This window comes from Nerophis lumbriciformis, linkage group LG12 (assembly GCF_033978685.3).
Source record: "Nerophis lumbriciformis linkage group LG12, RoL_Nlum_v2.1, whole genome shotgun sequence".
Taxonomy (NCBI): Eukaryota; Metazoa; Chordata; class Actinopteri; order Syngnathiformes; family Syngnathidae; genus Nerophis; species Nerophis lumbriciformis.
This window is the reverse complement of record NC_084559.2, coordinates 16,798,553-16,824,025: the sequence shown is the minus strand read 5'-3', so window position 1 is coordinate 16,824,025 and position 25,473 is coordinate 16,798,553. Positions and strand designations below refer to the sequence as shown.

General features: G+C 40.4%; 2 protein-coding genes across 2 annotated transcripts in view; one reads left to right on the top strand and one right to left on the bottom strand.

Moving 5' to 3' along the window:
• Positions 1 to 171: 171 nt before the first annotated feature.
• LOC140679227 (RING finger and CHY zinc finger domain-containing protein 1-like) lies at positions 172 to 12,615 on the bottom strand. The gene is made up of 9 exons (XM_072914220.1): positions 12,458 to 12,615; positions 9,723 to 9,842; positions 6,732 to 6,847; positions 6,506 to 6,584; positions 6,366 to 6,410; positions 6,207 to 6,265; positions 4,553 to 4,582; positions 4,354 to 4,474; positions 172 to 561 (listed from the first exon to the last, which is right to left on the bottom strand). Exons 1-9 carry the CDS (start codon positions 12,518 to 12,520, stop codon positions 343 to 345), a joined length of 852 nt encoding a protein of 283 aa, XP_072770321.1. The 5' UTR covers positions 12,521 to 12,615; the 3' UTR covers positions 172 to 342.
• An 11,266-nt stretch (positions 12,616 to 23,881) lies between these two features.
• LOC140679263 (cytotoxic granule associated RNA binding protein TIA1-like) overlaps positions 23,882 to 25,473 on the top strand; it is a 28,438-nt gene continuing 26,846 nt past the window's right edge. The window contains exon 1 of the mRNA XM_072914324.1: positions 23,882 to 24,050. Coding sequence (XP_072770425.1) covers positions 24,025 to 24,050 — 26 coding nt within the window. The 5' untranslated portion in view covers positions 23,882 to 24,024. The remainder of the gene's footprint in view (positions 24,051 to 25,473) is intronic.

The window sequence follows — 25,473 nt, the reverse complement described above, 5'->3', positions numbered from 1 at the left end:
TTCATATTCAAATAGTTTTCAGGAACAATTGTACATTTTTTTAACTTGAACAGTATTGTAATTATTTGCCTCATGCATTTCAGTCCCTTATTGAATATATTTGTTCAAAACATAATTTGATATGTTATATGTTTCTGATGAAATAGAATAGGGTTTTTTTTCACGATTGTAAATGATTATTCATGAGTTTGGCTGCTTAGGAAATAGACTGTGTAAAAGTGGAAGGTGATCAGGGCGACTGCAAAGTTAGTTGGATAAGCACGCACAGGAGAGAAATGGGAACTACACCATGGTATTACAAACACTTGTATACTTGTGTACAATTGTGAAATAATCCATGTGCTAATGTGCCAGAGCTGACCCTACTTCATCCTGCTGCTCCGGCTCCGCGTTTGTCTCGGGCATGTCGCTGTCGTTGTCGTCGCCGTCTCCTGGCTCGGGATGGCGCTGCTGGATGAGACCTCCGTTTTGTGCGGTGTTATACGAACCACAGCTGCTGCACTTCATCCCCAAGACGTGGAAAGGTACCGTGCAGTGTGCTTGACAGTCGTTACATATAATCTAGAACAAATAAAGACGGAGGGAAAATGAGGTGATGGGCCAGGTCAAACCTTACAGGTAAAAGCCAGTAAATTAGAATATTTTGAAAAACTTGATTTATTTCAGTAATTGCATTCAAAAGGTGTAACTTGTACATTATATTTATTCATTGCACACAGACTGATGCATTCAAATGTTTATTTCATTTAATTTTGATGATTTGAAGTGGCAACAAATGAAAATCCAAAATTCCGTGTGTCACAAAATTAGAATATTACTTAAGGCTAATACAAAAAAGGGATTTTTAGAAATGTTGGCCAACTGAAAAGTATGAAAATGAAAAATATGAGCATGTGCAATACTCAATACTTGGTTGGAGCTCCTTTTGCCTCAATTACTGCGTTAATGCGGCGTGGCATGGAGTCGATGAGTTTCTGGCACTGCTCAGGTGTTATGAGAGCCCAGGTTGCTCTGATAGTGGCCTTCAACTCTTCTGCGTTTTTGGGTCTGGCATTCTGCATCTTCCTTTTCACAATACCCCACAGATTTTCTATGGGGCTAAGGTCAGGGGAGTTGGCGGGCCAATTTAGAACAGAAATACCATGGTCCGTAAACCAGGCACGGGTAGATTTTGCGCTGTGTGCAGGCGCCAAGTCCTGTTGGAACTTGAAATCTCCATCTCCATAGAGCAGGTCAGCAGCAGGAAGCATGAAGTGCTCTAAAACTTGCTGGTAGACGGCTGCGTTGACCCTGGATCTCAGGAAACAGAGTGGACCGACACCAGCAGATGACATGGCACCCCAAACCATCACTGATGGTGGAAACTTTACACTAGACTTCAGGCAACGTGGATCCTGTGCCTCTCCTGTCTTCCTCCAGACTCTGGGACCTCGATTTCCAAAGGAAATGCAAAATTTGCTTTCGTCAGAAAACATGACTTTGGACCACTCAGTAGCAGTCCAGCTCTTTTTTTCCTTAGCCCAGGTGAGACGCTTTGCGCGCTGTTTCTTGGTCAACAGTGGCTTCACACGAGGTATGCGGCAGTTGAAACCCATGTCTTTCAAGCGTCTCTTGGTGGTGGATCTTGAAGCACTGACTCCAGCAGCTGTCCACTCCTTCTGAATCTCCCCCACATTTTTGAATGGTTTTTTTTTCACAATCTTGACCAGGGCGCGGTGATCCCTATCGCTTGTACACTTTTTCTGACCACAGTTTTTCCTTCCCTTTGCCTCTCCATTAATGTGTTTGGACACAGAGCTCTGAGAACAGCCAGCCTCAACAGCAATAACCTTTTGTGTCTTTCCCTCCTTGTGCAATGTGTCGATGGTTGCCTTTTGGACAGCTGTCAAATCTGAAGTCTTCCCCATGTTTGTGTAGGCTTCAGAACTGGACTGAGAGACCATTTAAAGCCCTTTGCAGGTGTTTTGAGTTAATCAGCTGATTAGTTTGTGGCACCAGGTGTCTTCAAAATTTAACCCTTACACAATATTCTAATTTTGTGACACACGGAATTTTGGATTTTCATTTGTTGCCACTTCAAATCATCAAAATTAAATGAAATAAACATTTGAATGCATCAGTCTGTGTGCAATGAATAAATATAATGTACAAGTTACACCTTTTGAATGCAATTACTGAAATAAATCAAGTTTTTCAAAATATTCTAATTTACTGGCTTTTACCTGTATATGTTTAAACCAAATGTGGATACAGTAATAACAGTCATCCATTAATAGTTGACAATTCAGAGGATTTTGTTGAATTGACTGATTTATCACCTCCTAAACAATTGAGGATTGAATGTAGAGATGTCCGATAATATCGGACTGCCGATATTATCGGCCGATAAATGCTTTAAAATGTAATATCGGAAATTATCGGTATCGGTTTCAACCTCCCGATTTTCCCGGAAGACTCCCGAATTTCAGTGCCCCTCCCGAAAATCTCCCGGGGCAACCATTCTCCCGAATTTCTCCCGATTTCAACCCGAACAACACTATTGGGGGAGTGCCTTAAAGGCACTGCCTTTAGCGTCCTCTACAACCTGTCGTCACGTCTGCTTTTCCTCCATACAAACAGCGTGCCGGCCCAGTCACATGATATATGCGGCTTTTACACACACACACAAGTGAATGCCATGCATACTTGATCAACAGCCATACAGGTCACACTTAGGGTGGCCGTATAAACAACTTTAACTCTGTTACAAATATGCGCCACACTGTGAACCCACACCAAACAAGAATGACAAACACATTTCGGGAGAACATCCGCACCGTAACACAACAGAACAAATACCCAGAACCCCTTGCAGCACTAACTCTTTCGGGACGCTACAATATACACCCCCCGCTACCACCAAACCCCGCCGACCCCCCATATCCCGTATTCGGAGGTCTCAAGGTTGGCAAGTATGCTCTAGTACAGTGGTTCTCAACCTTTTTTCAGTGATGTACCCCCTGTGAACATTTTTTAAATTCCCCTAATCAGAGAAAAGCATTTTTGGTTGAAAAAAAGAGATAAAGAAGTAAAATACAGCACTATGTCATCAGTTTCTGATTTATTAAATTGTATAACAGTGCAAAAATATTGCTCACTTGTTGTAGTCTTTCTTGAACTATTTGGAAAAAAAGATATAAAAATAATTAAGAACTTGTTGAAATATAAACAAGTGATTCAATTATAAATAAAGATTTCTACACATAGAAGTAATCATCAACTTAAAGTGCCCTCTTTGGGGATTGTAATAGAGATCCATCTGGATTCATGAACTTAATTCTAAACATTTCTTCACAAAAAAAGAAATCTTTAACATCAATATTTATGGAACATGTCCACAAAAAATCTAGCCGTCAACACTAAATATTGCATTGTTGCATTTCTTTTCACAGTTCTTTTTGACAGACATTTAAAAAAAATCTCACGTACCCCTTGGCATACCTTCAAGTACCCCAGGGGTACGCGTACCCCCATTTGAGAAACACTGCTCTACTATACTCTGGACTGAAGCTGTGTGCCTTCATTGTTTTTGTGGCTGCTGTTTTGACGCATGTTTAAAAAAATAAAAATAATAATGCACTTTGTGAAAGTCAAAGTATTTCCCATAGTTGTAGTGGGTATTAGGATTATCTCAGGGAGAGCATGTCCCAAATTCCAAGCTGCTGTTTTGAGGCATGTTAAAAAAATAAATAATGCACTTTGTGACTTCAATAATAAATATGGCAGTGCCATGTTGGCACTTTTTTTCCATAACTGGAGTTGAAGTTGTTCTCTTATTTTGGAAAACCTTGTTTAATGCATCCAGCGGGGCATCACAACAAAATTAAAATTAGTGTGGCAAAGGACTAAGGTCCGTTTGGAAAAAAAAACAAAAAAACTGCCATACTCTCGAGGTGACGTTTGCCGTTTTATCGACAATTTTTTAGCTCTCTGCAGCACTCATTTTTACTTTCTCTTCTCACTCCACGCAGAGAATCAACAGCAAGACAGCTAGATGGTGCGACCAATGGCTGTTTAGTGTCCCTCCCATTGCTCACTGATCACTTCCTGTTTTTCTAGCATGCTAGACCACAAGTGCTTTTGTTCATGCAGCCAACCATGCTTTATTCTTTACGATTTTATCCAACCAAAATGAAATACATACATCAAAGGTATTTTTTATTGATATTGATTATGTTTTCTATCCCAATGTATATTCATATTCTTTATTCTCCCCAATCCTATTCTGGACTGTTCGTAATTGTAAGTGAATCAAATCATTATTGTCCCCACTGAATGAACCATGTGAATGCCACTGTACTTGTGATGTTTTACCTTGACAGTGGCATCCTGGTATTCAGTGGGCATCGGTGAATGAGCAATCTCTTTGTCCATCTGATCCCAGTAGTCCTCCATGTTCCAGGCAGAGTGCATACAAAGAGGGCAGCGATACGCACTACAACAAAGGTGAAAGTAATACAAAGTTAGTATACACCTAATGGGTAAATGATTTTACCAGGAAAAATACACATACTTAGTCTTGACCATGTCATCAAAACAGGTCCTGCAAAAATTGAGACAAATCTTATTTTGATGTCTGGTGATAAATGTGTACTTAATGATCCTATACACAAATACAGTACGTACCTACACACTCAAAGTTCTTACATCCACACGCACATTCACTGTACAAACATACATATACACATACATGTACATATACATTCACTGTACAAACATACACATACTGTACATATACATTCACTGTACAAACATACATATACACATACAGTACATACACATTCACTGTACAAACATACATATACACATACATACACTCATGCATATAATCACGTTTCATCAGACATATATTAACGTTGTTGCCCTAGGGCAGGGGTTGGCAACCCGCGGCTCTTTGATCAGTCTGATGCGGCTCAGCTGCATACTTCTGCTTGCACATGTAAGTGACAGCAAGGCATACTTGGTCAACAGCCACACAGGTTACACTGACGGTGGCCATTTAAAACAACTTTAACACTCTTACTAATAATGCGCCACACTTTGAACCAAAACCAAACAAGAATGACAAACACATTTCGGGAGAACATCTGCACCTTAACACAACATAAACACAACAGAACAAATACCCAGAATCCCATGCAGCCCTGACTCTTCCGGGCTACATTATATATTTTTTCATAGTTTGACCAGGGGTGCGACTTATACTCAGGAGCGCCTTATGTGTGAAATTATTAACACATTAGCGTAAAATATCAAATAATATTATTTAGCTCATTCACGTAAGAGACTAGACATTTAAGATTTCATGGGATTTAGCGATTAGGAGTGACAGATTGTTTGGTAAACGTATAGCATGTTCTATATGTTATAGTTATTTGAATGACTCTTACCATAATATGTTACGTTAACATACCAGGCACCTTCTCAGTTGCTTATTTATGCCTCATATAACGTACACTTATTCAGCCTGTTGTTCACTATTCTTTATTTTAAATTGCCTTTCAAATGTCTATTCTTGGTGTTGGGTTTTATCAAATAAATTTCCCCCCAAAAATGCAACTTATACTCCAGTGCGACTTATGTTTTTTTCCTTCTTTATTATGCATTTTCGGCCGGTGCGACTTATACTCCGAAAAATACGGTATGTATTATTGCATTTGAAACAATTGTGTTGTTGATAATAGATGTAATTATTGTTATTATTCATTATCAATAGTGATATTTCTATTGGTATTTGTATTGCTCCATTTGTAGTGCAATAATGCTCATTGTTATTCCTGTGTTAATAATATTTATTTCACTAACTGCTTCTTTGCTATCACTTTTACTATCATATTTGTACATATCCTATTTGCTGATGCTATTCTGTTGTTGTTATTGTCTCTTTGTCTTCTTGTCCCTGCAATTTCCCCCTCTTGTCTTCTTTTTTTTCCTCTTTCTATCCCCTCCTGCACAAAATAATATAAATACATTTAATAAAGTCAAATACAAATAAGGCAACAAGAAGTATCCCACACTTCTCTTTTGTAAAATAAATCTGTACGGCCGATATTGGCATCTACATCAACTATATGATTTGCCTGAGTAGCTGGACAGGACAAAAAAAAGATCCTATTGATATTGTTTATGTAATGTCACTGATGGACTGTAACTATAACAAGTTATACTTATGGAGAAGATGACCACAGGGAAGAACGTGAGCTCCAATTCGAGATGTGTGGATATCCTGTATGCACACACACAAAATGAAAAGTGTGTAAATCAACATGAGAAGCACATATTCAACACCGCTCTCCATCCTACATCCGTTGTATAGCTTTCATTACCTCCATGCACACTGGGCAGTTCTGCCGCGAAACGTTCTCGACACACTGAAACATAGAAAAAGGTAACAAAAAGCAAGTGAATATGCAGTTCCTCATGACAAACAGGATTTTAAATATACAAGGAAATGCACATTAATCACCTTGTGGTTTCCCTGCAGATCTTGCGCTAAACATAAATTGCATTTGCTACAGTGAAAATATTTCTCTCTTGGCCCAATCCTGAATGGATCAAAATAAAACATGTATTCAGTACATGAAAGAACCCTATCACCTCCAATGTATCTTGTAGTTTATGTTACACGCCAAATATTTATGCATATGTTAATGTGTCAAATGGAATACAGTAAATATTTTGTGTGGACCCACCTGCATATTCCACAGGGATGACAGTGGTACTGTTTCTTATTCTTGTCAAACAAGTGGCAAATGTCACAATAATACTCCCCAAACTGTATGTGACACTGCTGGCAAGCCTGTTGAACCTTGATGGGTGAGAAACATACAAACTGTTATTCCTCCTGTACTACTTCATGTTACAGTTGGTAAACAAATGTAGATATGAACACGATATTTTTGGCATGATTTTGTAAGGTTCACTAACCCCTTACAAAAACATGGAAACTACATTTTAAGGTACCGGTAGATTTTTTTGGGGGCGGGGGTCTCTTTTATTGGAAAATGCAATTTAGAGGGATCAGGATACTTTATACAGTTGGCAACACTCATCCCTTCTCCTGCTATGTCTTCTTATTCTCTGGCAGACCAGAGGTGTGTTAAGAAGCGGAGTTTAGGGTTTCCCCCAGATTGCATATTTACTAGTGGCGTGGGGGCAAGGTCAATATGACGCTATTATATAATATGCATAATCGGCGTTGATGCCTATTTTTCCTTAATAAAGTAAAAGCGAAACAATTTTATACATACATTTAAAACAAATCATTGTCATTGTTAATCAGTATTAACACATATATATATATATATATATATATATATATTTTTTTTTTTTTTTTTTTTTTTTTTTTGTATTGTTTTGCTCAATTTGCAACAAAACACCTAGTTATTTTTTTTCCAAATCTAATTCAAAGGACTGTTTACATACTGTATTTGGCAAAATAAATTGCAACATTCAGGGAGGGCAGAATTAAGTAGAGCCAGTGTTACCTTTTACAATAAGCAGCAACAATTAAAACTGCATTGAACAAAAAGAGCACAGTCTACCAAGTCAAATTCCTTGTGTGAAAGCTAATTGTGAGTCTGACTCTGATGACATAAAAAAAGGTTAATATTATTAAATTGTATTATAAATAACACTAATATTTGTTTTTATATATACATAAACATTTGTTTAGCCTTTTCAAAGAAAATTGCAAATCAAAATGATCATGTCATGAATGATGATGTCATTAAGACCAAGCCTCTTGCCACGCCCCCACCGCCACGTACAGTGGGGCAAAAAAGTATTTAGTCAGCCACCAATTGTGCAAGTTCTCCCACTTAAAATGATGACAGAGGTCTGTAATTTTCATCATAGGTACACTTCAACTGTGAGAGACAGAATGTGAAAAAAAAATCCAGGAATTCACATTGTGGGAATTTTAAAGAATTTATTTGTAAATTATGGTGGAAAATAAGTATTTGGTCAATAACAAAAATTCAACTCAATACTTTGTAATATAACCTTTGTTGGCAATGACAGAGGTCAAACGATTACTATAGGTCTTTACCAGGTTTGCACACACAGTAGCTGGTATTTTGGCCCATTCCTCCACGCAGATCTTCTCGAGAGCAGTGATGTTTTGGGGCTGTTGCCGAGCAACACAGACTTTCAACTCCCTGCACAGATTTTCTATGGGGTTGAGGTCTGGAGACTGGCTAGGCCACTCCAGGACTTTCAAATGCTTCTTACCACTCCTTCGTTGCCCGGGCGGTGTGTTTGGGATCATTGTCACGCTGGAAGACCCAGCCACGTTTCATCTTCAAAGCTCTCACTGATGGAAGGAGGTTTTGGCTCAAAATCTCACGATACATGGCCCCATTCATTCGTTCCTTAACACGGATCAGTCGGCCTGTCCCCTTAGCAGAAAAACAGCCCCAAAGCATGATGTTTCCACCCCCATGCTTCACAGTAGGTATGGTGTTCTTGGGATGCAACTCAGTATTCTTCTTCCTCCAAACAGGACGAGTTGAGTTTATACCAAAAAGTTATATTTTGGTTTCATCTGACCACATGACATTCTCCCAATCCTCTGCTGTATCATCCATGTACTCTCTGGCAAACTTCAGACGGGCCTGGACATGTACTGGCTTAAGCAGGGGGACACGTCTGGCACTGCAGGATTTGATTCCCTGTCGGCGTAGTGTGTTACTGATGGTAACCTTTTTACTTTGGTCTCAGCTCTCTGCAGGTCATTCACTAGGTCCCCCCGTGTGGTTCTGGGATTTTTGCTCACCGTTCTCATGATCATTTTGAGATCTTGCGTGGAGCCCCAGATCGAGGGAGATTATCAGTGGTCTTGTATGTCTTCCATTTTCTGATAATTTCTCCCACAGTTGATTTTTTCACACCAAGCTGCTTGCCTATTGTAGATTCACTCTTCACAGTCTGGTGCAGGTCTACAATTCTTCTCCTGGTGTCCTTCGACAGCTCTTTGGTCTTGGCCATAGTGGAGTTTGGAGTCTGACTGTTTGAGGCTGTAGACAGGTGTCTTTTATACAGATAACAAGTTCAAACAGGTGCCATTAATACAGGTAACAAGTGGAGGACAGAAGAGCTTCTTAAAGAAGAAGTTACAGGTCTGTGAGAGCCAAAGATCTTCCTTGTTTGAAGTGACCAAATACTTATTTTCCACCATAATTTACAAATAAATTCTTTAAAATTCCTACAATGTGAATTCCTGGATATTTTTTTTTCGTATTCTGTCTCTCACAGTTGAAGTGTCCCTATGATGAAAATTACAGACCTCTGTCATCATTTTAAGTGGGAGAACTTGCACAATCGGTGGCTGACTAAATACTTTTTTGCCCCACTGTATATAGTGGCAATCTAGGGGAAACCCTGTTGTTGTCTACTTGCTTGTTTGTATCCATATTTCATTCATGCCTAATTCCCTTACAAGAAATAACAGGAATATAGGAAACGTCAACTGTTGTGTCCAGTATCCAGTATTTATTTTTTGCTAAAAAATTACTGAATTGTTTCGGATCTTATCGTCCTAAAAAAATATATTATCGTCCCCGAGTCGGACTGACAACCACAAATTCTGAATATAATCGTTGTTAAAAAAAATCGTTGCACCCGTAGTAAACAACATACAGCATTTTACACATTTAGTGTAGATAAGAGTAAAAGATAGATACCTGTTGTAATGTTTGACAGTCAATACACTTCACCTCTTCCACTTTAAATCGATCCATTTGATGACCCTCCTCTGCATCATGACACAGCCGACACACGTAGAGTTTGCCACAGCAAGGTGCCTACACAAAACACAGCACAATAATAAGCAAGCAGATTAGTAATGATAAATGGGTTGTACTTGTATAGCGCTTTTCTACCTTTTTTAAGGAACTCAAAGCGCTTTGACACTATTTCCACATTCACACACTGATGATGTAATGACACTTGAATCCCTGTACTGCAGTGGTCCCCAACCACCGGTACCGGTCTGTGACGCATTTGCTACCGGGCCGCAGAGAAACATTAAATACATTTTTGAACGACTTCGTTTCCTCCGACTTAACTTTGGCCTGTTCCACGAGACACACCAATAAGCTTGTTTATACTCCTCGTAAGAAGTGGCCATTTGTTATAACTTTGCGAGATGATACATTGCACATTAATGAACATATAACATATAAATGTGACAGATTGTAGCCAAAGGCTGATTACCATATGCAGTCCCGAGCAGGTTGCCAGCTGGGGATCTCATTGCAAAGAAACAAGCCCAGCTCCCACTAATTAAAGTTGAAGTACCACTGATAGTCACACACACACTAGGTGTGGTGAAATTACCCTCTGCATTTGACCCGTCGCCTTGTTCCAAACCCTGGGAGGTGAGGGGAGCAGTAAGCAGCAGCCCGTGGCCGCGCTCGGGAATCATTTTGGTGATTTAACCCCCAATTCCAAGCCACTGAGCAGGCTTCATAGCGTTATAGTGAGTTGTATTTTCCATGCACAGGTGGAAAGCAAGTCCCTGAAAATAATGTGTACATTTAACCCTTGTGTAATGTTTATATTGTTGTTACTCAGCAAGCGTTTGTGGGTCCGATGGACCCGTTGCATTTTGTGGCTTTTAATGCCTCAAAATCAAACACTTGTATGTTAAAATACTGAACAGATGTTCACCTTATCCCAATAAACATCTGTTTATGTAAAAATACTGAACAGATGTTTACCTTATCCCAATAAACATCTGTTCAGTATTTTAACATAAAAGTGTGTGATTGTGAGGCATTATATGCCACAAAATGCAACGGGTCCATCAGACCCACAAACGCTTGCTGAGTAACAACAATTATCAAACATCATCCCTAATCTTATATGTAATAGAAATGTGTAGGGGGGGGGGGGGGGGGGGGGGGGGCATACTTGCCAACCCTCCCGGATTTTCCGGGAGACTCCCGAAATTCAGCGCCTCTCCCGAAAACCTCCCGAGACAAATTTTCTCCCGAAAATCTCCCGAAATTCAGGCGGACCCTGTGTGACGTGTCGACAGCCTGTTTTCACATCCGCTTTCCCACAATAAAACAGCGTGCCTGCTCAATCACGTTATAACTGTAGAATGATGGAGGGCGAGTTCTTGGTTTCTTATGTGGGTTTATTGTTAGGCAGTTTCATTAACGTCCTCCCAGCGCGGTAACAACAACAGCAGTCACGTTTTCGTCTACCATAAAGCAGTTCGTCTGCCGTAAACAGCAATGTTGTGACACTCTTAAACAGGACAATACTGCCATCTACTGTACATGCATATGTGACAATAACATATACGGCTTTTAAAGAGTGCACATCTGCGCACACAACAAGGAGACGAATCAGAATGCATCATCAGAGAGGGTGTTCAGCATGGTTAGAAAAATAGTGACGGAGAATAGAACAAGGATGGACAATTCAACCCTTAACTCAACAATGAGTAGATGAGTGTTATGTGTGTGTATATGTGTAAATAAATGAACACTGAAATTCAAGTATTTCTCTCTCTCTCTCCATATATATATATATATATATATATATATATATACACAGCTAGAATTCACTGAAAGTCAAGTATTTCTTATATATATATACATATATGTATATATGAAATACTTGACTTGGTGAATTCTAGCTGTAATTCTACTCCTCCCCTCTTATTCACGCCCCCTCGAAATCGGAGGTCTCAAGGTTGGCAAGTATGGGGGGAGGGGGGGTGTATGGTGTGTGGTTATTAAATATGTATTCTGATATTAAATATGTATTCTGATATATATGTTCTTCACAGAAAATGAGCCAAAGTCAGTGAGTCTCAGTTTGAAAAAATAATTAATTGTATAATTTTTCTTTTAATAAAAAATTATATCGGGTCCCACAGACCCGAACACCACACAATTCTAACTACGTAGCAGGAAAAGCGCAGCACAAGTAGTGATGGGATCGGCAGTTCTTTTGACTGTACTGAATCACTAGAATCAGTTCCTTAAATTGAGTCGTTCAAAAAATTCGTTCACCGAAAATTCGGTTCAGTACGTTCACTCAAAAGATTCGTTCGTTCGAACGAATCGTTCGCGAACGACACAACATTAAGCACAAGTACAACGCAGCTCATTCAAAATGAATGCATTAGAACATGTTAAAACATTTCCCACGACTAATTATGTATTTTTTTTAACGTTTGACTACAAAAGGACGGTGGAATTGATAGAACACAATTTAATGTTTCTAACGTTATATATGCCATTTTTGTAGGCGGAAAGCGAAAATGGGAATTCAGGCGTTACTCAGTCCGACAGAACTAAGTATTGTACAATGGGTTGCTTTCGTGTAGGTCTAATACTTTTGGATACAGGCAGACATATAAAGGTAAGGAAAAAGCAATATTTTCATAACTATAACTTACTTTGAGTAAACAGCTTCGTGTGTAATGCTGACAGCCTACACCTTCCGCCATGTTTGTCTGCATACGCTTCTCCTTTTTCTTCTTCGGTGGTTTAATGGCTTCTTCTTCTTTAGTTAAATGGCGGTTGGCAAGCAACCTTCTGGTGTGCGTTTCCGCCACCTACTGAAATAGAGTGTGGACCGAGATGGAACCATAGACATCTTATAAGTAGACGCAGCATTGGCTGCTGTGACGCGAGAATTTTGGCCGCCATCTTGAAGTGGTGATGAGGAGCCGGCGAGCAGCCTAAACTGACAGTTGACAGGTAGAAAACAAAGTTCAGCGTTTTCCTGCTCAAATGAGCGGACTGTTGAAAATAGGAATCGGGGGATTACTTTTCACGAGTAAGATTTAACATCAACGTACTATTGGTTGTATTTTGTGAAAAGAATATTACCACAGAGTTGAGAAGGAGCAAAGATCTTCAATAGTACTGAAATCGTAGCCGCCAGCAGGGCCGGCCCGTGGCATAGGCCGTATAGGCAAATGCTAAGGGCGCCGTCCATCAGGGGGCGCCACGCCAGTGCCACAAATGTTGGAGAAAAAAAAAAAAAAAAGTTGGTACTATTATTTCTAAATACAAAAAATAATCCCACGTTAATTAAAATGCAAATTAAAGCCTATTTAATAGAAATATTATTTGTTACAACATTACGCCCCCCCCTTCCCCCCCGCACGGTGCGCCCCCCCCCCCCCCCCCCCCCCCTTTCCCGTATCATGACTCTTTTTGGACGTCACCACATCAAAAAATCAACACAAGATGTCAAAACGGCCAAAACTGTCAGGTGCCCAGGGAAGAAAAAAGAGAAAAGAAGAGGAGGAGAAACGAGAAAAGACAGAGGTAGCAGGTAGGTAACGTTAGCCTACATGAAATTATTTGTCTGTTACAGAATGTGATAGTAACCTGGCTTTTTAGCATTAAGCTAATGTTACATGATTCGGCAATTGCTAATCAATAAATAGCTAGTTCTGTTTTAACGTCGGGTTAATATTGTGGAGGGGGCTAAATTGTTATGGAAAATAATAATGTAACGTTAGGTAATTACAGTACTCCCACCTTACATTCCTCAGGGACATTTGTATTAGATCTTTTAAGCAGGTGTTTTTGTTTACATTGTTATTGCCTTCTGGTTAGCTAATGTTTGCCCTGCAGGTAATAGTCACTTTTCCACCCCTTTATATATTACCGTAGGTATAGTTGTAAGCAGAGGTGGGTAGAGTAGCCAGAAATTGTACTCAAGTAAGAGTACTGTTACTTTAGAGATTTATTACTCAAGTAAAAGTAAGGAGTAGTCACCCAAATATTTACTTGAGTAAAAGTAAAAAGTATGTTGTGAAAAAACTACTCAAGTACTGAGTAACTGATGAGTAACATACACACACACACACACACACACATATATATATATATATGTATATATATATATATATATATACATTGTGTATATATGTATATATATATATGTATGTATACATTGATATATACAGTATATAATTTATATGTATTTATCTTGCTGTTTTTGTTTACATGTTAAAGATGTTTTAATGAATATACATGCATGTTTAACATATAGATTCCTTTCTTTCATGCAGACTAGAATATAAGTTGGTGTATTACCTGATTCTGATGACTTGCGTTGATTGTAATCAGACAGTAGTGATGATAACGTCCACGTTTTCAAATGGAGGAGAAGAAAAGTTCCTCCTTTCTGTCTAATACCACATGAAAGTGGTTGGTTTTTGGCACCTTATTTGTCCAGCTTCCATATTCGTTTTTATACACTTTACAAGAAATATATTGGCGTCAAACTCCGTAGCTTGCTAGCTTGTTTGCGCTGGCTTTCGGAGACTCTTGTTTTGAAAGCGCAGGCGCGATGGAGCGGCACTTTTATTGTGAAGACAGGAACGTCCTCATGTGCGGTCAGTCTTGAGGCTTTTGACGGGATGTACGGTTGAAATAAAAAAAGTATATTTTTTCCTTCACACTTTTGATTGATTGATTGGAACTTTTATGATTAGATTGCACAGTACAGTACATATTCCGTACAATTGACCACTAAATGGTAACACCCCAATAAGTTTTTCAACTTGTTTAAGTCAGGTCATGTGACCACCTGGCTCTGTTTGATTGGTCCAACGTCACCAGTGACTGCATCTGATTGGTGGAACGAAGTGAAACGTCACCAGTAACGCAGGCACTTTGAAGGTCTGTCTGACAGACTAAAACAAACAAAGCGTGCATTAACAGATCGATAAAAATTAGTAGCGAGTAGCGAGCTGAATGTAGATAAAAGTAGCGGAGTAAAAGTAGCGTTCCTTCTCTATAAATATACTTAAGTAAAAGTAAAAGTATGTTGCATTAAAACTACTCTTAGAAGTACAATTTATCCCAAAAGTTACTCAAGTAGATGTAACGGAGTAAATGTAGCGCGTTACTACCCACCTCTGGTTGTAAGTAAAAAAAAAGGTCAAAGACAAAGCTATTCGGTTTCTTGTGAGTATATACTTCACTGCCGATGTGGGGGGGCGCCACCTAAAATCTTGCCTAGGGTGCCAGATTGGTTAGGGCCGGGCCTGGCCACCAGCAAACAAGAGTACGACCATAATAGAATTGCTTGTCAATAAAATTAATAAAATTTAAAAATGTCATACTTTAGATAAAAGTGTTTAATTGTGAGGCATCATTTTCTCGCACATTTGACCCTCTGATGTTCTGTGTACCTACACTCTGTCCTCCTCCTGTCTAGGCCTGCTGTGTGTGTTTGTGGTGTGTGCGTGTGTGGTACACAGAACATCAATTTTCACACTTCTATTAGCCCCGAACATCTTCTGTGTAATAGAAATGTGTAGGGCGGGTGTATGGTGTGTGGTCATTAAATATGTATTTTGATATATGTTCTTCACAGAAAATGAGCCAAATTCAGTGAGTCTCAGTTTGAAAAATTAATTAATTGTATCATTTTTCTATAAATAAAAAATAAAAACGGGTCCCGCAGACCGTGAGTCCATGGTTCTCGCCCTGAAAAGGGTGGAGTTCCATCTCTGGGTTGGGGAGGAGACCATGCCCCCAAGTGGAGGAGTTCAAGTACCTAGGAGTCTTGTTCACGAGTGAGGGAAGAGTGGATCGGTGAGGCGTCTTCAGTAATGCGGACGCTGTATCGATCCGTTGTGGTGAAGAAGGAGCTGAGCCGGAAGGCAAAGCTCTCAATTTACCGGTCGATCTACGTTCCCATCCTCACCTATCGTCGTGAGCTTTGGGTTATGACCGAAAGGACAAGATCACGGGTACAAGCGCCCGAAATGAGTTTCCTCCGCCGGGTGGCGGGGCTCTCCTTTGGAGATAGGGTGAGAAGTTCTGCCATCCGGGGGTAGCTCAAAGTAAAGCCGCTGCTCCTCCACATCGAGAGGAGCCAGATGAGGTGGTTCGGGCATCTGGTCAGGATGCCACCCGAACGCCTCCCTAGGGAGGTGTTTTGGGTACATCAAACCGGTAGGAGGCCACGGGGAAGACCCAGGACACCTTGGGAAGACTATGTCTCCCGGCTGGCCTGGGAACGCCTCGGGATCCCCCGGGAAGAGCTGGACGAAGTGGCTGGGGAGAGGGAAGTCTGAACTTCCCTGCTTAGGCTGCTGCCCTCGCGACCCGACCTCGGATAAGAGGAAGAAGATGAATGGATGGATGGGTCCCACAGACCCGAACACCACACCACCTTTCACTGTGTTTACTAATTGACTTAAATATTTTCCAGGACAGAGAACGTTTGTGCCGACATCATTATTCTAACTGATCTTTTTTTTGTAACACCGTTAATGAATGAAGTGTACTTTTTGTAGTTATTTCCCCATATTTCTACACAATAACTCAGATATGGTAACACTAGCGAGCAGTAGAGAACATGAAGTGATTTTCGGTCTAGAACAGTGTTTCTTAACCTGGGTTCGATCGAACCCTAGGGGTTCGGCGAGTCGGCCTCAGGGGTTCGGCGGAGCTTTCCGCTGCGGAGGTCAGAAATAAAAACTTCTCCCTATTGGCGTATTATGGATACCCCCAAACAATGTTCCCTCTAATTTTCCATATGCGTGGACCTACTCAGTGGCCTCGTGGTTAGAGTGTCCGCCCTGAGATCGGTAGGTTGTGAGTTCAAACCCCGGTCGAGTCATACCAAAGACAAAAAAAAAATGGGACCCATTACCTCAGCATCAAGGGTTGGAATTGGGGGTTAAATCACCAAAAATTATTCCCGGGCGTGGCACCGCTGCTGCCCACTGCTCCCCTCATTTCCCAGGGGGTGAACAAGGGTTCATGCATAGGACAAATTTCACCACACCTAGTGTGTGACAATCATTGGTACTTTAACTTAGATGTGCACACTGTGGTCACACCAGCAACACACCTGTCCCAAACCTGACTAATTACCAAGTTAAATGTTTTATTACTATAATTAAATGACAGCAGTAATTTCCATGGGATTATTTTCTAAAATAAGTGTTTTGGCCCACTTACAATGACAGTAACACAACATAATGTTTTTCATGAGCTGTGTACTAGTATTGTATGTCTTGGTGGGGGTCCTGCTTTGGAAATAATGTGTACCCCTTTCCGATACCGCATTTAGTTCCCACTAAAACATTCACATGTTGCACAATGAGATGTAAACATGGGATCATGTGTACATTCCTGTAACTTTCTGTTTGTAAAATATATCTTTATTAGTATTTCTTTAATATAATAACATCATTTCATGATTAATATTTATAAATTAAGATTGAATTAAAAAAAAAAAACATTTAATTTTTCACTAAAGAAGGGTTCGGTGAATGTGCATATGAAACTGATGGGGTTCGGTACCTCCAAGAAGGTTAAGAATCACTGGTCTAAACCAGTGGTTCTCAACCTTTTTTCAGTGATGTACCCCCTGTAAACATTTTTTTAATTCAAGTACCCCCTAATCAGAGCAAAGCATTTTTGGTTGAAAAAAAGAGATAAAGAAGTAAAATACAGTCATCATTTCTGATTTGTTAAATTGTATAACAGTGCAAAATATTGCTCATTTGTAGTGGTCTTTCTTGAACTATTTGGAAAAAAAGATAAACAAATAACTAAAAACTTGTTGAAAAATAAACAAGTGATTCAATTATAAATAAAGATTTCTACACATAGAAGTAATCATCAATTTAAAGCGCCCTCTTTGGAGATTGTAATAGAGATCCATCTGGATTCATGAACTTACTTCTAAACATTTCTTCACAAAAAAATAAATCTTTAACATCAGTATTTATGGAACATGTCCACAAAAAATATAGCTGTCAACACTGAATATTGCATTGTTGCATTTCTTTTCAAAGTTCATTTTGACATACATTTTAGCAGTGATGTGCGGTCACTGGAGGCGAAAGAAAAGAAATGTAAAAAGAAAAATAATTAATTAAATTGGTATATGTATTCAGTGATTATACTATAAAGTTATTTTCCATTTAACTTCACCAGTTTTAGATTATTTTTTATTCAAAATCGCTGAATTTTCACATTTGCCGTTCAAATACTGAGAAGAGACGGTGCGGTGATCAGCAGCCAGTTGAGGCACGTCACTCAGTGCCTCAACATGGATTGCGGACTCGGCTAACTGCTGGCCTGCTGTGCAGTGAGACCGTATTGCTATATGAATTATATTATACATTTCCATAGTTTAGTTAGCTGAGGTATATAATGTACAGTGTATTTTGTCAACAACTGTATGTGTGTAACGTATTTCTTGTGCTGAGCAATCATAAAACTGCTGCGAAGACGCACTGTGTGAGGCTCGCAGTAATCCCGCCTCCTGGTGCCGGTTAATGCACCCCCGCTGCAGAATGCACCCCCCGACGGGAGCGCCACACCAATTAAAGCCCACACCCAAACCCTCCACGTGCAAGGCCGAATCCACCCAAAAAAAGTCACTTAACAAGAAGCCAAAAAGCGCAAAAACAAAAATGCTCGCGCCGGAGGAGCCGTGAACGACTGCAGGGACACAACATTAGGTACACCTGCAGACTGCAGCACGGATTTCATATTTCATTCATTCACAACTCCTCCAACACGAACACCACTGTTCCCGCACTTATAAGTAAAGGTAAGACCATAATAACGTTTTTTTTAATTAAATGTGCTTTTTTGTGTGCTACAGTTTGTATGTGTAAAGTTAAAGTTAAGTTAAATTACCAATGATTGTCACACACACACTAGGTGTGGTGAAATGTGTCCTCTGCATTTGACCCATCCCTTGATCACCCCCTGGGAGGTGAGGGGAGCAGTGGGCAGCAGCGGCGCCGCGCCCGGGAATAATTTTTGGTGACTTAACCCCCAATTCCAAGCCTTGATGCTGAGTGCCAAGCAGGGAAGAATGCTGGTATGAGCTTTTAAACATAACCCGTTAACTGCTGCCAATCAAATGGTGAATAAGATACTCTTTAGGGTTCATATGTTTGTAAATCTGACTGTGATGAAGTCAGTGCCTCACCAGCCATCAACCTCACCGCACGTCACTGCATTTTAGTGAGGGTCAAACCATCATGGCATGGGGGAAACTCTGGGTTTATGGTAATGAATGGAATAGCCTACTTGATTTGATGTTCAGTTTATGAACTTACATTCATATTTTGTTGAAGTATTATTCAATAAATATATTTTTAAAGGATTTCTGAATTGTTGCTATTTTTAGAATATTTAAAAAAAATCTCACGTACCCCTTGGCATACCTTCAAGTACCCCCAGGGGTACACGTACCCCCATTTGAGAACCACTGGTCTAGACCAGTGTTTTTCAACCTTTTTTGAGCCAAGGCACATTTTTTGCATTGAAAAAAATCCAGAGGCACACCACCAGCAGAAATCGTTAAAATAATAAACTCAGTTGACAGTAAGAAGTCGCTTTCGCAATTGTTGGATATGACTTTAAACCACAACCAAGTATGCATCACTATAGCTCTTGTCTCAAAGTAGGTGTACTGTCACCACCTGTCACATCACGCCGTGACTTATTTTGAGTTTTTTGCCGTTTTCCTGTGTGTAGTGTTTTAGTTCTTGTCTTGCGCTCCTATTTTGGAGGCTTTTTCTCTTTTTTTTGGTATTTTCCTGTAGCAGTTTCATGTCTTCCTTTGAGCAATATTTCCCGCATCTACTTTGTTTTAGCAATCAAGACTATTTCAGTTGTTTTTATCCTTCTTTGTGGGGACATTGTTGATTGTCATGTCATGTTTGGATGTACTTTGTGGACGCCGTCTGTGCTCCACAGTAAGTCTTTGCTGTCGTCCAGCATTCTGTTTTTGTTTACTTTGTAGCCAGTTCAGTTTTAGTTTCGTTCTGCATAGCCTTCCCTAAGCTTCAATGCATTTTCTTAGGGGCACTCACCTTTTGTTTGTTTTTGGTTTAAGCATTAGACACCGCTGTTTCCGACATCTACAAAGTAATTAGCTACTGGCTGCCACCTACTGATATAGAAGAGTATTACATGGTTACTGCAATACAAAATAGTCTCTCTCTTTTTGATGAAATAACATTAGAGGAACTATTACGGCGTGTAAGTGGGATAAAACAAATAACATGTTTACTTGACCCACTTCCTGGGAAACTTATCAAGGAGCTTTTTGTATTATTAGGTCCATCAGTGCTAAATATTATAAACTTATTACTTTCCTCTGGCACTGTTCCCCTAGCATTCAAGAAAGCGGTTATTCATCCTCTGCTCAAAAGACCTAACCTTGATCCTGACCTCATGGTAAACTACTGACCGGTGTCCCACCTTCCCTTTATTTCGAAAATCCTCGAAAAAAATTGTCTCACAGCAGCTAAATGAACACTTAGTGTCTAACAATCTCTGTGAACCTTTTCAATCCGGTTTCAGGGCAAATCACTCTACAGAGACAGCCCTCGCAAAAATGACTAATGATCTACTGCTAACGATGGATTCTGATGCGTCATCTATGTTGCTGCTTCTTGATCTTAGCGCTGCTTTCGATACCGTCGATCATAATATTTTATTAGAGCGTATCAAAACACGTATTGGTATGTCAGACTTAGCTTTGTCGTGGTTTAACTCTTATCTTACTGACAGGATGCAGTGCGTCTCCCATAATAATGTGACCTCGGACTATGTTAAGGTAACGTGCGGAGTTCCTCAGGGTTCGGTTCTTGGCCCTGCACCCTTTAGTAATTACATGCTGCCGCTAGGCGACATCATACGCAAATACGGTGTTAGCTTTCATTGTTATGCTGATGACACCCAACTCTACATGCCCCTAAAGCTGACCAACACGCCGGATTGTAGTCAACTAGAGGCGTGTCTTAATGAAATTAAACAATGGATGTCCGCTAACTTCTTGCAACTCAACGCCAAGAAAACGGAAATGCTGATTATCGGTCCTGCTAAACACCGACATTTATTTAATAATACCACCTTAACATTTGACAACCAAACAATTACACAAGGCGAATCAGTAAAGAATCTGGGTATTATCTTCGACCCAACTCTCTCGTTTGAATCACACATTAAGAGTGTTACTAAAACGGCCTTCTTTCATCTCCGTAATATCGCTAAAATTTGTTCTATTTTATCCACTAGCGACGCTGAGATCATTATTCATGCGTTCGTTACGTCTCGTCTCGACTACTGTAACGTATTATTTTCGGGTCTCCCTATGTCTAGCATTAAAAGACTACAATTGGTACAAAATGCGGCTGCTAGACTTTTGACAAGAACAAGAAAGTTTGATCATATTACGCCTATACTGGCTCACCTGCACTGGCTTCCTGTGCACTTAAGATGTGACTTTAAGGTTTTACTACTTACGTATAAAATACTACACGGTCTAGCTCCGTCCTATCTTGCCGATTGTATTGTACCATATGTCCCGGCAATAAATCTGCGTTAAAAAAACTCTGGCTTATTAGTGATTCCCAGAGCCCAAAAAAAGTCTGCGGGCTATAGAGCGTTTTCTATTGGGGCTCCAGTACTATGGAATGCCCTCCCGGTAACAATTAGAGATGCTACCTCAGTAGAAGCATTTAAGTCCCATCTTAAAACTCATTTGTATACTCTAGCCTTTAAATAGACCCCCCTTTAGACCAGTTGATCTGCCGTTTCTTTTCTTTTCTCCTCTGCTCCCCTCTTCCTTGTGGAGGGCGGGGGGCACAGGTCCGGTGGCCATGGATGAAGTGCTGGCTGTCCAGAGTCGGGACCCGGGGTGGACCGCTCGCCTATGCATCGGCTGGGAACATCTCTGCGCTGCTGACCCGTCTCCGCTCGGGATGGTGTCCTGCTGGCCCCACTATGGACTGGACTCTTACTATTATGTTGGATCCACTATGGACTAGACTCTCACAATATTATGTCAGACCCACTCGACATTCATTGCATTCGGTCACCCCTAGAGGGGGGGGGGGGGGGGGGGGGGGGGTTACCCCACATATGCGGTCCTCTCCAAGGTTTCTCATAGTCATTCACATCGACATCCCACTGGGGTGAGTTTTTCCTTGCCCTTATGTGGGCTTTGTACCAAGGATGTCGTTGTGGCTTGTGCAGCCCTTTGAGACACTTGTGATTTAGGGCTATATAAATAAACATTGATTGATTGATTGATTGACTTTGTGGACGCCGTCTGTGCTCCACAGTAAGTCTTTGCTGTCGTCCAGCATTCTGTTTTTGTTTACTTTGTAGCCAGTTCAGTTTTAGTTTCGTTCTGCATAGCCTTCCCTAAGCTTCAATGCATTTTCTTAGGGGCAGTCACCTTTTGTTTGTTTTTGGTTTAAGCCATACTTGCCAACCTTGAGACCTCCGATTTCGGGAGGTGGGGGGTGGAGGGTAGGGGGCGTGGTCGGGGTTGGGGGGCGTGGTTGGGGTGTGGTTAAGAGGGGAGGAGTATGTTGACAGCTAGAATTCACCAAGTCAAGTATTTCATACATATATATATATATATATATATATGCACCTGGGGATAAGTTGATTGGCAACACTAAATTGGCCCTAGTGTGTGGATGTGAGTGTGAATGTTGTCTGTCTATCTGTGTTGGCCCTGCGATGAGGTGGCGACTTGTCCAGGGTGTACCCCGCCTTCCGCCCGATTGTAGCTGAGATAGGCTCCAGCACCCCCCGCGACCCCAAAGGGAATAAGCGGTAGAAAATGGATGGATGGATGGATATATATATATATCCTGAAAATATGCAAACAAAACTATGTTTAGATAATTGATACTTCAAACTTGCATAAATAAATCTTAAGGAATATAACATAACTTGGCTTCTGAGAGCTTCAAAATGTAATGAATAAAATGATAAAGTTGATAAACAAGCAATTATTTTAATAATTAAATATGGTCATTTTAAATGAATTATTATGATAATTTAAAATGAATTATTTCAAATATGTTTATTTTAATTCTATGGCTGGATGTAATAAGGAGTCAGAAAAAATACAAATAAAAATACAATTAATTTTGATGTTTTTAGCAAAATATAGTAAAAATGTATTTAGTTTTTTTTTTTTTTTTTTTTAATTCCATCCATCCATTTTCTACCGCTTATTCCCTTTTTGGGGTCGCGGGGGGCGCTGGAGCCTATCTCAGCTACAATCGGGCGGAAGTTAATTAATAAATATATTTATTTTTAGGTAAGATAAACATAATAATACAATTTGTCTCTAGTCTGGATGATTAAGTTCTTGTCACCCTGTTGTCCTCCCGTTGTGAAAAAAGGCTGTCCTCACTCAGGTCCGGCTGAAAATCGGGAGATTTTCGGGAGAATATTTGTCCCGGGAGGTTTTCGGGAGAGGCCCTGAATTTCGGGAGTCTCCCGGAAAATTCGGGAGGGTTGGCAAGTATGGTTTAAGCATTAGACACCGCTGTTTCCGACATCTACAAAGTAATTAGCTACTGGCTGCCACCTACTGATATAGAAGAGTATTACATGGTTACTCTGCCGAGCTCTAGACAGCACCGACACTCAACAACACATCATTTGCAGACTATAAGTACTGGTTTGCTAAAAATATTTTTAACCCAAATAGGTGAAATTAGATCATCTCCCACGGCACACCAGACTGTATCTCACGGCACACTAGTGTGCCGCGGCACAGTGGTTGAAAAACACTGGTCTAGACCATGTTTTGCTTTATTCACTATTGACGTGTTTCTTGCTACTTTACGTTGTATATTTTTTCACGTGAGATTTCCAGTTGAATTTATCACCAACCATTATACTTAGAAATGTGGTTTCATTTACTCTTTCAATTTCTATCCCGTCTATTTGTATTTGTGTTTTATATCTGCTGACGCCGTCCCTCCGGCCTCCGCCATCTTCAACGTCCCCATTGTTTGCATCAGACTGCAGCCGCGCGGCGTGGACGTGACACACACACACAGACATTTTTTTTTATAGCACATATCCGTAGCCCCAAACCCCTTCCCCTGTTTTTTGGTCGCTTGAGGTCAACGCGAGACATTTTGTATGTCCTTGATTTAAAGGGTGCTCTCTGGACAGTGACCGCCAAACCTTGACGATGGACGACGACCAGCCGAGAACCTTGTGAGTACAATGGCCCCGTCTATGTCCTGGGAAGGGAAGTATTTCGGAAATGCCTCCACGTGTAATTTAAAAAAACCTAGTAACTATTATCCATGCCACGCTGACGTAAAAAAAAACATGATATATTCTATTAATCGTGTGCGGAAAACGTTACATTCTACAGCCATATGAGGCGTTTGGAATCATGGGTTTTTAAAAACATGGTTGGCTAGCCGACGTAGTTATAACGTTTTATTTTGTACAGCGGCTGCCACATATAAATGCGTGTTAAGTTCAACATTTTTCGCATAAATAACCTCACTTAGTTATTGACTCGAAAACCAACCGAGTTCTTATGGCAGGTATTGTTTTTGTGACATTGTCGCTGTCAACTGTCGGAAGCATGAGGCCCGTTCGAGCCGGCTAAGCGAGCTGAAAGACGAGCCACGTCAACGCTGGTAGAGGCCAGTCCAGAACAGCTCAAGCAAAGAGATATTACTCTTTTTTCTTATGGGGGGACTCAATAATGTCCACCCGATGTTATGAGAAACCATTATTGTGGCTTCCAAAATAGCGGCATGCGTTTGTTATTGAATTAAACTAGCCAGCTTCCTAGCCTTTGTTTAAATGCTACACTTCCTGTTTGACAAACACTTCTTACACTGCAAATACTGAAATCTAAGAAAGATTAAATATCTCGAAATAAGGGTGACATTTGCTTATTTTCTGTCTAATAAGATAATTCTTCTCACTAAGCAGATTTTATGTTAGAGTGTTTTACTTGTTTTAAGTGTTGTGGTCCTAAATGATCTCCGTAAGATATTACAGCTTGTTGCTGAGATTTGATGACCTATTTTGAGTAAAACATGCTTGAAACTAGAATATCAACTGTTGCAAAGCTGTGTCATCAACACTCACAAGTATAAAACTGCTTTTTCAAAGTAATAATTTCTTATTTCCATCCATCCATTTTCTACCGCTTATTCCCTTTTGGGGTCGCGGGGGGCGCTGGAGCCTATCTCAGCTACAATCGGGCGGAAGGCGGGGTACACCCTGGACAAGTCGCCACCTCATCGCAGGGCCAACACAGATAGACAGACAACATTCACACTCACATCCACACACTAGGGCCAATTTAGTGTTGCCAATCAACTTATCCCCAGGTGCATGTCTTTGGAGGTGGGAGGAAGCCGGAGTACCCGGAGGGAACCCACGCAGTCACGGGGAGAACATGCAAACTCCACACAGAAAGATCCCGAGCCCGGGATTGAACCCAAGGCTACTCAGGACCTTCGTATTGTGAGGCAGATGCACTAACCCCTCTTCCACCGTGAAGCCCAATTTCTTATTTTAAGCATGTAAAAAAAAAACATGATTTTGACACAATTGTGTCTCATAATTAAAAGAGATGACAGCCAAATGGACTTTGCTGTTTTATTTTCAA

What these genes read in the sequence shown, in the direction of transcription:
- LOC140679227 (XM_072914220.1), bottom strand. Translation starts at nt 12,520, where the DNA reads ATGCAGACAAACATGGCGGAAGGTGTAGGCTGTCAGCATTACACACGA. An exon ending in CATCCCTGTGGAATATGCAG is followed by an intron (nt 6,585 to 6,731) that starts GTGGGTCCACAC and finishes TGATCCATTCAG; the next exon opens with GATTGGGCCAAGAGAGAAAT. An exon ending in TGTGGTCATCTTCTCCATAA is followed by an intron (nt 4,583 to 6,206) that starts GTATAACTTGTT and finishes CAATTTTTGCAG; the next exon opens with GACCTGTTTTGATGACATGG.